The sequence below is a fragment of the Artibeus jamaicensis genome, unplaced genomic scaffold (genome assembly GCF_021234435.1).
Source record: "Artibeus jamaicensis isolate MK-2021 breed Jamaican fruit bat unplaced genomic scaffold, CSHL_Jam_final scaffold_474, whole genome shotgun sequence".
NCBI lineage: Eukaryota > Metazoa > Chordata > Mammalia > Chiroptera > Phyllostomidae > Artibeus > Artibeus jamaicensis.
Window position 1 is genome coordinate 6,529,926 of NW_026522046.1, and position 12,634 is coordinate 6,542,559.

General features: G+C 43.5%; 1 protein-coding gene across 3 annotated transcripts in view; it reads left to right on the top strand.

The window, feature by feature from the left end:
* The window catches only part of ABCC5 (ATP binding cassette subfamily C member 5), an 84,177-nt gene that overhangs the window by 1,498 nt on the left and 70,045 nt on the right, over positions 1–12,634 (top strand). The window contains exons 2-3 of one of the 3 annotated variants that reach the window (XM_053657657.1): positions 4,188–4,237; positions 5,462–5,645. The exons of 1 other annotated variant lie outside the window; for it this stretch is intronic. In XM_053657657.1, the coding sequence (XP_053513632.1) occupies positions 5,517–5,645 (129 nt within the window). In that variant the 5' untranslated portion in view covers positions 4,188–4,237; positions 5,462–5,516. The remainder of the gene's footprint in view (positions 1–4,187; positions 4,238–5,461; positions 5,646–12,634) is intronic. One more of the 3 variants, XM_037154830.2, reaches the window with a different exon arrangement.

The window sequence follows — 12,634 nt, forward strand, 5'->3', positions numbered from 1 at the left end:
CAGTCTGGCACTTCTTTGGGGTTCTCCCACTTGGGTGGTTCTGCTAGTGCCATCCCACAGCTCTGGCTCAAACTCGAGCAAAAATCCCTTTCCTTTCTTCTCCTCACTTAATAACCAAAGCAAGTTAGCATTTTAAAGAGACTTTAAAACAACTTTAAGGGAGAATGGAAGAAAAGAAGTAAATACCAATAGTATTTAAAAATAGTTTATCCCATGGCTTCTTGGTCTTTGGCTGTGGTATGTTCTTATCAGTTTAAAAATAGTTTAGCCTAGTGATTCTTCCTTACTGGCTTTCTTCAAACTGGGGCCTTGTTTCTTTCCCAAACCTGTCAGGCTTCCTAGCCTGAGACTGGCCTCCAGGTGGAATGCCCTGTGTTACGTTCCCAGTACACAGCAGATGGAATCACCCGTGTGTTCAAGGCCAGGAGATAGTAACTGTGCGCCCCCTCAGCCCTGCCACTCACGGCTGTGCCTTTTTCCCAGGAAATGAAAGGAGCAAGAGCGTGAGAGGTGTTGGGAAGTGCTCCCCACATCGTTCACACATAGGGTAACTTGAGTTAAAGTGATGGAAAGAAACTGTAGTTGTCATGAGTTCTTAGACCGTCGAGGTGACCTCTGTGTTCCTCATGAGATGGCATTTGATATTATAAATGAGTTCCTTGGGCCTCCCCCCTTTCAGACTCCCTCCCCTCCTCCTGCTTCTTCTCAAAGAAGGGCTAATCTTTTCAATTAGCTAGGCTTGGGAACCTCTGGAGTTGAAGGTTGGACTTCCGTGACCCCTGTAACAAGAATAATTAATTACTCTTCTCTGCAGCTGCATGCAGACATGGGGAGCACTGGCAGGTGCCAGGTCTGGTTACAGTTTAGGCTTGTGGAGGTCTCTGTGATGTGAATGCTGTGTTCTTGGTTGTCACCTGGTGTTCTTTAGGGTGGAATTTGTCATTGGACAAGGTGACTGTATTTTGGTTTGTTTAAAAATAAGTAACTTAGCAGTATCAACTCAGGTATGCGAATCAGTCTTCTGAAAGGCAAGAAGTCAAGCTTTCTTTGTGCTGGAAACATATCTGTGGAGTAGATTTGTTCCTTTTTATGTAGAGGATTAGTAAATTTCTCCTTTTTTTGATGCCTTACAACATGAATTGTAGCAGTCCGAATTTTGTCTGCAGAATAGTGCTTTTAAATTAATAGTGATTGCTAGCTAGGAATTTATGGAATTCAAAAGGCAGCATATCAATACTTTAATTTCTAGTGAGGCTGGTATGAAAGGATTTTTCTCAGCTTGTATCTTGGAAGCTTTGAACCATCTTAGAGTGGGGGAAATGCTTCAGAGACGTATGTATGTGTTTAATTTTTTAAAAAATAACCAAAGTTGATATAGGATATTGATTAGAGTTGGCCAGGCAAACAGATTTAGAGTAGAGTTTCAGGTCATACTAGGTTAGACTTCGTAGGACAGGGCGGGGAATTTGTTTTGGTGTTTGTTTTTTAATAACAGCTTAGTTGAGATGTAATTTATAAATCATAGAAATTCAGCCTTTTAAAGTATTTTGTTGGTATATTCACAGAATTGTGCAGCCATTACCACTGTCTAATTTTAGAACACTTTCATATCCCAAGGGGAATTTGTTTTTAAAGTTAAGGTATAATATAGTTTTATGTGTTAGCTATGTAACTCCATGCTGCTTTAAAATAATATCAGCTAATTCATTCCCTAATTAGAAAAATGCAGAGATGGGATAGATCATAGGTAGAATAAGTGTTTTGTGAGTTTTCATTTAGTAAAATTTAGTAGGAGGAATGATACCCATTTACAATTATGGAGTTTGATATTCTTGGAACAAACTTAAAATGTTTTCAGTAAGTTTTGTTTTTTTGAAAGATCTATCCAGGATTCACCTTTGACCCCTGGGGGTCAGGAGCTGGGGTCAGGGAGGGTCACAAGACGCAGAACCATTTGAAGCTGCTAGGCAGAAGGACACTCCATGGCCATGTTTTCCTGCCCGTTCGTTCACTCAGCAGTTTTTCTCGAGCTGCTGTGCCGTGTGCTGGGGACACAGCTGTGAGTAAAACAGATCCTGGCCTTGTGGCGCTCACCACGCAGCGAGAGAGATGGACGGTGAGTGAGGTCAGTGGAGTGATTTTCAAACCCATTTTCTCAGATCCTCACTCTCTATCCCATCAGCAAAGAAAAACACTCCAAGCATTTCTTCATGAGCCATAGGATCCAGACCAGCGCCCTTGGCATAGCGTTTCTGGAGTTCGAAATGTTGAGCAATTAATGGGATGTGAGTGTCTGTGGAAACAGACCTTGAAGGTCGTCCCTGTTTCAGAACCTAGAAGAGGAAGAGGGGAGGCTCTGCCTGGCATGGCTGGAAGGCATCCTGAAAGAGGGAGCATTGATGGTGTGGCTTTGAACAAAGCAGAAGCCAAAAATCCAAAATCAGATGTGGGAGAGAGAGAAGGGCATGGCATCAAGGAGGTCCAAGGAAGAGAACGTTTGAGGAAGAAGGAAATGGTCAGCTCTGAGGAAGGTGGGAAAGAGATTAGAAAGATAGCAGGGGTGGGGTGGGGTGGGGACCACACCTCTCTGCATCACAATTCAGGTAGCAGATAGAGGAGCACTCTATAGGATTCGGAAAATCGATGTGGAACCATAGCGATGTAAGTGACTCAAGCAAGGGGCAGGAACAGGCACAACCCACTGGGTAAAAGATTGTAGGAGGCAAGGCGGTCACAGTCTTGGAATACCCTTCCCACAGATCGCTTATGAATTATAAATGTGAGAAAGACCCTGTCACGTGGAGATCTGGTGGATGCCACTGGATCCAAGTGTGATCGAGGTTCATGTCATTAGCTGACAAGGCAGCATCGTGCGCCTCCTGGCACTGAGGATGACACGGCATCACTTCTGAAATCCCAGCCTGAATCTAATCAGGAGGAAACATCGGACTGCGGGAGATCCCAGCAGACAACTGGCCCAGCCCCCTGAACGATGACGGTGGGGAAACACGAGCAAGGCAAGGACAACGCGCTCGATGGAAGAGCAGACGTGACCGAAAATGCGATGTGTGGTCCCCATCGAAGTCTGCATTTGTCTCTGCCTCCTTGCCACTCTCCGCCTCCCAAAACCCAACTGTAAAAGATATCTTTGGTGAGAATATAAAATGAGAATGTAAAATGATGCCACAGATGGTATAGCAGTGCCTAAAAAAAAAAATTAAACATAGGATTGCCATGTGATCCAGCATTTCACTCTGGTACACGTACACAAAAGAGTTGAAAGCAGGGTCTCAATGAATACTTACTTGTCTACCCGTGTTCACAGCAACATTATTTACAAGAGTCAAAAGATGGAAAAAACTTAAATTGCAATCTGGATGAATGGATAAACACAATGTGGTCCCCCATCTACCCGCTGGAATATTATTCGGCCTTAAAAAAAGGAAGGAAATTCTGTTTTCTGCCACAACATGGATGAACCTTGAGGACATTATGCTCAGCGAAGTAAGCCAGGCACAAAAGGACAGACACTGTGTGATGCCACTTACAGGAGGCCCCTGGAGGAGTCAGGGCTGTAGAGACAGGAAGTAGATGGTGGGGGCCGGGGGCTGGGGGAGGAGGTTGGGGGGTTAGTGTTTGATGGCAGAGTTTCAGCTTGGGAAGGTGAGAACGTTCTAGCGACGATGCACGTGAATGTGCTTACTGCCACTGAACTGTGCACTTAGAAGTGGTTGGGATGGAAAACTTTATGTTACGTATATTTTATCACAGTAATAAAGATACGTGGGGCCGTGGGAAGTTGGGGCATGGAGCACGTATGTGAGAAGGCTCTGCTGCCTCTGGGGAAGCCCTGAGAGCGATGATGATGCTGCGGTTTCCCAGGAGAAGCTTCTGATTCTCAGCACATGGGGTGGAGCACAAAGCGTAGCGATGAAATGCTGTGGCGCCGCAGCTTTCCTCAAAGCAGTTTGCGGGGCAGAGGGAGAGAAGAGCAAAAACCGTCAATACCAGCCCTCGGAGAATCGAGGGGCAAGATCGTGTGTCTGTTGTGTCACTCCACTCCCTGTCACAGGACTGGAATTCTTGCAAATAGAAAGCCTAAGACAATTAAAGAAGACAAGGACAGTGAGGTGAACAAGGTCCTCCAAACCTTAGGGGTGAATACTACTGTTCTCTCCATTTTGCAGAAGGGAAAACTGAAGCCCAGAGTGGAGAAATCACTTGCCTTAAGGCAGAAGTAAGTAGGGATGTTACAGTGAGGTGAAACATCCCAGAAGGAATCCGAGGCCGCCTCCTGCTTCAGAAGTGCCCCCTGCAGCCTGACAGCACCACACCTGTGAGGGGTGCTCACCAGCTGGCTTGTGATCTGCTCTTGGCATGCCCGAAGGGCTGCTTCCCAGCCCCCAAGATGAGCAGAGCCCTGAGCCCTGTGGTTATGCAATTGACCCTCGAATAGTGCAATTGTTCACTAAAGGCATAAGCGTTCTAGGGTCCACTTATATGTACATTTTTTCAGGTGACCCACACAGTCCAAATCCATGTTGTTCAAGGGGCAACTCTATTTCATCCTACAGACACTTGGGGGCTGAGGTGGTGCTGGGGCCCTGTGGGCGACTCTGCCGTGGTTCCCCTACTTCAGTTTCCCCCAGATATAGAGCAGAGCCAGATACAGGCCTTTGTACTGCAAACATCAAGACTAGATGCAGGAAGGGAACTTGGAATTGGCTCTGCAGCTTTAAAAAATGCAGCCCTTCTGGACCCTGGGATGTGGGGATGACCCAGGCTTGGCCTCTAGAACCTCTAAAATGCTCAGGCTGAGGGGCTGAGGACATTAGGGCAAGCAAGACCTTCCCCATGTCTCCCCTTCCCCCAAAAAAGCTTTCTTTTTTCTTGGTGAGTTTCTGGTAACTGGGACAGCCAGGTGATACCACCCCAAGGGTGGATTCTTTTGTCCTCTGCAAAGGGAAGATCGCATACCCAAGCCGGCAGGAACATCCCCACCGCGGCCCAGAAGCTCTTTCCAGGGAGCTAGGGGCCCCGCTCCCACTAGCTCTGTTGGAGATGCCCCAAGAATGTGGTTATAAGTGAAGGGATCTCTCCCTAGAGCCCCCCAAAGTGAAAAATAAATAATTAAATCTGTTTTAAAAAAAAAGAAAGAAAGATCTATCCAAAGCCTCTATACATTGGATTCGAACTTAGTTGAAGAGAACGGGTCTCTTTACCAGTGGGTTTATTTTTGCTCATCTTTTTTTGTTGTTGTTGTTTTCCTTAGCAGTAGGAGGAGATAATTCTTATATCAATTACACTAATTTTTTTTGGTACTTAAATTTTTAAATATCTTTTATAGTTATAAGGGTAGAAAATCTTAGTGCTTTTTCTGTTTTTCCTATTTAAAAGTATATTTGTGTATTATTAAGCACAACTTAGGAAATGTCTGTTCGTGATGAATTTTTAATTTCAGACATTCTCAAGTGAAACCAGGACTCTATGAGCCCTGGCACCTCCATTCAGAGAAGATGAAGGATATTGACATAGGGAAAGAGTACATCATCCCCAGTCCCGGTTACAGAAGCGTGAGAGAGAGAACCAGCACTGCCCGGCAGGACAAAGACCACGAGGGCTCCAAGTACAAGAGGACTCGGCTGGTCAGTATGTCCTTTCCCAAGTCCCTTTCCTTATCTGCTTGTTGACCAGAACACATCATCTTTGTTCATGTCACGCATAGTTTAAAACAAGTTTCTTTTGACTTTAGGTAACTGTTAAGAATTTATCGCCCTGGCTGGTGTGGTGCAGTGAGTTGGGCGCCACGCTGCAAACTGAAAGGTCCCTGGTTTGATTCCTAGTCAGGGCACGTGACTGGTTGCGGGCCAGGTCCCTGGTTGGGGGCATAGAGGCAACTCATTGCTGTTTCTCTCTCACGCCAATGTTGCTCTCCGTGTCTTTCTCTCTCCTTTCCCCTCACTCTAAAAATAAATAAATAAAACCTTTAAAAAAGAATTTATGGTCACTTATGAAAGAGGAGAGGTTGGCGGTCAGCCTTCCACCTGTTTCTCTCTGGCTTCTCTCTGCCACTTAGACTCCTGGTCGGTGCCCTCGGAAAAGGCTCCGCTGAGAAGAGCATGGGTGGGAGGGGAGGGGGGACGGAGCAGGGGGGGTATGAACCATCACACTTCATTCGTGTGCTTGAAATCCCCCCCCCATTTGTTTCCGTTGCCCGTGTTTAACATGACTCGTTTGGAGAGAGTCATTCAGATTTCAGATAGTACTCCAAACAATTCCATATTGTTGTAGGGTAATCAGTGAGCTTTTCAAGTAAATCCATGTAATAATCTAGTTTCCTCCAAAGGAGATAATGAATATACATTTTAAACAGGAGAAAGTATCTTCTAAGAAAAGAAATTATTTCTCTTCGTGACTTGCAAAAGTAACTAATAAGGGGAAGTGAGGGGCGACTGGGTTAGGAAGTCAGGTTTGTGTTCGTGCATTTGTTATGTGAAAACTTGGGGAAGATGTGGTTTTTGCTGCTGACATTAGAGTTTCATCAGCCTAACATTTGCTGTCACTCTTTGGCTGTCCTACTAATTAACGTTTTCCCACGAATGGGTGTATTGCATATAAGTGGGATCATATAATGTGGACTCTTTTGAGATTAGCTTTTTCATTCAGCATTTTTCTCTTGAGATCCATCTTACTTGTTATGCGTGCCAATATTTCTTCCCTTTTAATTGTGAGTAGTAGTCTGCGTTGTAGGTAAACCATAGTTTGTTTAACTCTTCACCTAGTGAAGGACATGAGAGTTATTTCTAGTTTGTGGCTGTTGCAAGTAAAGGTACTTTGAATATTTCTGTGCAAGATTTCGTGTGGATAAGCCCGGCTTCTCTGGAATGCCCGGAAGCACAGTTGCTGGGTCATATGATAAGTACGTGTTCAGTTGCATAAAAGAAACATCAGTACTGTTTTCACAGGAGCTGTATGGTTTTATATTCCCACCCACAGTGTAAGACATCCAGTTTCTCTGCATTCCTGCCAGTTTGGGTGTTACCATTATCTTTGTTTTTTAATTGAATTTATTTGGGTTATAATTGGTCAACAAAATTACATAGGTTTTAAGCGCATAATTCTACAGTACATCATCTACACCCTGCTTTGTGTCCATCCAAAGCCTTGTCTCCTTTCATCAACATCTATCCTGTTTACCCTCTTCCACCTGCCCCTCCCCCATAATCTTTATGTTAGCTATTTTGATAGGCATATCTGATATCTCACGGTAGTCTTAATATGTGTAACTCAATGGCTACGGAGGGTGAGCTGATAAGGGAATTTTAAGACTTAATATTATCTCGGGAAGGTTAGTTTTGAGGAACTTATGCTGGGGGGGGGGGTAACCTGTGTGGGAGAGAGAAAAAAACGAGTGGTTGGGAGGCTCCTGTGCTAGCCCATGCAGAAGCCACAGGTCTGTATCCACAATAGTGAGGTGGGGAGGGGAGGGATTCAGGGGCATCTCTGGAAGGGGAGGGACACATTGAGGTGCCTAGCATTGGGGGTAATAATGAGTTTGCTTTTAAGCATATTGAATTTGACGTGCATCCAGGCGAAGTGATGGATAGAGCACAGGCAAGGAGAACCAGAAAAAAATTGAGGGTCATCAGTGTGTCCATGCAGATGAAGCCTTGGGAGTGAGCAGGTTGGCCCAAGGATGGTGTGTTGAGCAGAACAGGTAGAACCCAGGGAGCTAGTGTGTGGCCCTGTGAAGTCTCTAGGGACAGGGCCCCTCTCCAGTTGGTTAGAGTAGAATCGACATTAGGACCTGCAGAGCAGCAGTAAGCGTTTCCTGTGCAGGTGGAAAAGAACTGGAAATAGAGTCACTCTTGTGCCTTTTGTCCCCAAATTACAAAGTCAGGCATCAGACAGTTTCCTTCATATGACTGAGCTTTATCTGGAAGAAACAGGAAGGCTAATGAATAACACTTTCTTAAAGTTTCAGGAGGCTCATACAAATTTCATTTTTATTGTCATTTCATGTTTCTTAAACTTTTAAATTTGAATCCTGCTTTTTTTTTCATTTTTATCATATTCTCATACCCTCTGACCTTTTTTTTTACTTAAAATATTTCTTTCCATTAGTTTTTTTCTTTTTTTCTTTTTTGCTTAGCCTCGCCCTAAGCAATAAAATTGTAGGCTTATGAAACCATGTTTTCTGCACATTAAAGTGAATGTATAACTATCAAATGTTTTTAAAAGTTTATGTATCACCTAGAATGTTCTTGCATTTAATGTGTCAAAAACAAAAATTCCTTAGATTTATTGACCTTGAACTTGTCTTATATGTTAACAGTTTGCTGATAGAGGGAATCAGCAATGTGACAAAAAACTTCTAGTTCAGAGATGGTATAAAAGTGGATAATACAGGTAGTAGAGAAGCAGAATGGCTGTGTAAGCATACAGTTTTTAAAAAAAATGTGAGCTGGTAATTGGGTAGAGATTACAATTCATGTCACATAATCATAACCATCATTTCTATAGTAGTTACAGAGAGGAAATCTGGAACCAGACATTCCAGTTGCCAGGTATACCTCTATCCCTCAGAAATTAAACAAAACAAAATGACTCCAAAGGTAAGATAAACAAAAGATAAGAATACATCTGTGGCTCTTAATTGGAAAACAAGGTCATACTCACCACCATTAGCCTTTGAGAGGTCCAGAATTCGGAAGCAAAGCACCAAGGAAAAACTTCTGATTTTAAACAGGCCAGTGATTTTTTTTTTAATCAATCTGTAAGCAAAGTTGCAGAATGCAGACTCTGCCGACTCCTTAGTATTTGTGGCCACATCTTTCCTTTGAAATACCCTTTGAGGAAAATTGCTCTAATCAGTCACATCTTCAAATATTTGTATCACACCTGCTTAGAAATAATGAAGGTAAAAATAATGCATTTTATACCAAGCTTTGTTTAGGACTATTTAGTTAATGCTGTGGCTGCACGCAATTCCATGCTTAGCAGACGTCCTTTCATCCTGAAGTGCTACTAGGGTGCCCTCTGTGCTGTTAGTTCTGTGACCTAAGTAGTAACGTTGGCTGGCCCTCGGCTGGCGTAATTTCAGCAGACACGAAGATTTACACCTACACCACTCCTTAACCCCCTGGCACTGGAGCTGAGACAGGCTCTGCAGGCACAGTTCCTTGTCTCATCCCTGCTCCCATGTATCGGCATATGTAGATACCATAACTCCATGAGCCCTGGCTTGTTTATTTCTTTATTTTAAGATGTGATGCTTATTCTTTTTTTTTTTAATTCAGTGAACATTTGAGCACTCACTAAGATACATGCACAGCAAGGGATGAAGTGGGTCTGCTGCAGATAAAGATAAATCGACGCCAAGCCTGCCTGCCCTCCAACAGAAACTTCAACTCCGAGACACGTGCCTAGTACTGTAAGGTAGATGCTATGGAAATTAATATGAAGGAGAGAGTGCTTCAATCTTTGAAACCAGAGGACTTCAGGAGGAGGTAGCAATTGACTGGAGACTTGAGGAATAGGTAGAACTTGGAGAAAGGAAGAACATGCCTAGCAGAAGCGAGTTGAGGATAGGGCCAACGAGGACCTGGTTGGGTTTAAGCATCAAGTATGAAGTGGTAGATGTAGAGGAATAGGCTGTTGAGTTTCAGATGCTGTGTGTGTTCTTGAATAATATAGGGCAAGGAGTTTGGGTTTTAGTTGCTTTAAATTGAAATTTAAGCAAAAGCAAGATAAAACTATAAAATGCTTTGTCAGCCTTTTTTATTGTGTAGTTGTTTTCTTACTGCTCCCAAACCTGAGTGTGACTTGGTTTTTATTAGCATGTCGAATCTGGAAAAGGAGGAAGAATGGGAAGTAAGCAGAAGTCAGCTAAAGTTCGTGTGCCCTTGTGACTGCTTTCCCTTCTTTTTTCCCCCTCCACTCAAAAGTGTGCCTTTGGTGGAGTTTTGTTTCTACCAAGTTAGAATATTCCGCCTCTGGGCAAGGTAACAAAGCATACATTCACGAAGTCCAGTGACCGCTGCTTAGCATTTCCTTTAGTTTCATGTGAAGCTGACCGTTTAATCTGGGCTGGGGTTTTATAATTAGTGAGTTGAAATATCTTGAAGTATATCCTAGAGATTAGGATGTGGATCTAATCTCTTAATTACCAGGAAATATGATTCTAAGCTGTATTGTTATATAAGAATTAGGATCTCATTATAGAAACTGTGCAAAATGTAGAATATTATAGAAAAAAATAAATCACCATTATCCCCTCAACCCAGAGACATAATTGTTGTTATGAAGTAGTCTTGTTTAGTGCCATGCACTTTTAGAGAGTTTGACTCTGAAAGCTTTTCTTTAGGGAGGAGAAAACGGGCATGTGAATTTGTCCGTGCCCTTGTGTTTTCAGAGTCAAGAACATTACCTGTGAGTCTACTTAAGAGAAGGGCAGGGTGAAGGGGGTTAGTGCTTGCAGTCTCTGCATTATTTTCCTCCCGATTGGTACACAGTGACTCAGCACATTTTGTGGACAGTGACAGGATGAGTAAGAACATCTGCCCTTTTTTTTGCGTTGGTCCCCCCACCTCCTCCATCCATAAAGCCGTATAGAACTCGGTCAGTATGCGTATGATAAGGGTATCTGGCTTGGTGCCAGGTGTTGGTCTCCAATAGCAGCCCAGAGCTCCCTGGTGGAGATGACAACAGTGCTGCCATTGGTGCAGAGCCCGAGTGGCTGTGCTGCACGGGTCTCCTGAGGCTGGCCGCGATCCTGAGCTCTTTTCGCCATCTGCAGCAGGGCTGCTGCTGCTTTCCTAGGAAACGCTGCTTCAGGGAAGTAAATATAGCCTTTTGGCATGAGTTGAAGGAGCTTTCTGTAAAAAAGGAAGACAAGATATCGGAACTAGCATCCTGTTTTTTTAAGCAGTTTTAAATACCTGAAATAGAGAACAAGGGGATAGTGACCAGAGGGGAGAAGGAAGGGAAGTTAAGGGGAAAAAGGGGGAGGGATTTGGAGGAACAAATAGGAAGGACACAGGGACGAGAACTAAGGGGGGGGGAGGAAATGGGAGGGAGGTGGGGAGCAAGGGGCAGGGGAGGCTGGGATGGGAAAAATAGACAAAAAACTGTACTTGAAAAATAACTAAATAAAATTTAAAAAAAAAAAAAGAATTTTTTTAAAAATCTTAAAAAAAAATACCTCTGTTTTTGTTAAGATAGATAACTTGGAAGCTACAAATGGTTAATGAAAACTTTTTCAGTGGAATCTTGGTTCTGCTTTTAGGTAGCCTTCTGCAAATTCTTTTTAATTCCTCACCGTTCATTCCCTCTCTCTTAATCAAAAATGAAAAGGTCGATGCCAGAACAGGCAACCAGGCCTGCAGAAGGTGTCGCCAGGGTTGGCTCTGTTAGTATCCAAATTACAGACTAATGTGAAGTTAATTGGCCACAATGAAGTTCACTGATAAGTAGGATTAAGCTTGTACTCCCTTCCCTCCCCACCCCCTTTTTAGGGAGTCAGCCCATTTAGATAATTAGAAGTTATAGATGTTTAAATTACTTAGGATTACTTTTTGAATTCGCTGTTCCAAGTATCATCATAACTCTATTAGAGGAGGTGAAAACTTCTATTTACTAAAGCAGGTATGGTGTGGAGCAGTCAGTTAGTTTTCTTAAATGCTGTGTTCTCACAGTGGAAGGAGAGCCAGATGCCCAAATACTCACCTTCGTGTTTTCTTCTCACCGTTGTCAGCAGTCCCAGCCTGTTCTGCAGTCTTGGAGGGTCACATCCTGGAACCGCTGATGTCTCTTATGAAGCATTTAACAGGAGCACACACATGGTACTAGGCCCTGAAAGGAGTTTTATTTATAAATTTCATTTTGGCTTTTTTTTTTTCAAGTCAAAGCCTGAAAATCTTAAGCCATTTTGTCAAATGCAAAAGACAGTATTCCACTATCTAATCAATGGTTCTCAGCTCAGGCTGCATTTTTTGAAGAGCCTTTCAAAAAAATACTGATGCAAGGCCCCATCCCAGACCAATTAAACCGGTCTCTGGGGTAGCGCTCAGGCATCCGTGTTGTTGTAACGCGCCCCTGGTGACTCTGCTGTGCAGCCGCACTGAGAACCTCTGCCCTGGTTCTCACGGGATGCAGTCTCTTCTATCCCGTCAACCAGTGAGGCTCCAAGTGTTTCCCTAAGGTTTTCCCCTCTGTGATTCAAGTTCAGTGTAATCCTTTGAAACCTTATCATTGCAATAACAAAGTTAATCTCACACCCCAATGTAATAGGAACTTTGAATAAGTTCCTTGGGAGTTAGCTTATTTATGCAAATAAGAGGCCTCCAATTCCTGCTGATTATGGAGTAATTCTAGATGATGAAAACACCTGTTTTACCCTGGTGGTGATGTGCACTTCTATCCATTGGTTTATGAATAGCTGTCCTCAGCATGAGGTCCAACACAGCACAAGCAGAGATGAGTGAACTGGTAGTTACAGATGAGATGCATAAGTTCATTCATAGCTGCTGAGGTGTAGGGCTGAGGTTACCAGTTCTCTGACGCAGGAGTAGGCTCTTTCTACTCTATTCTGCTTCTTCCCCGTGAAGATGTCATCGTAGCATTTTGCTGTCCC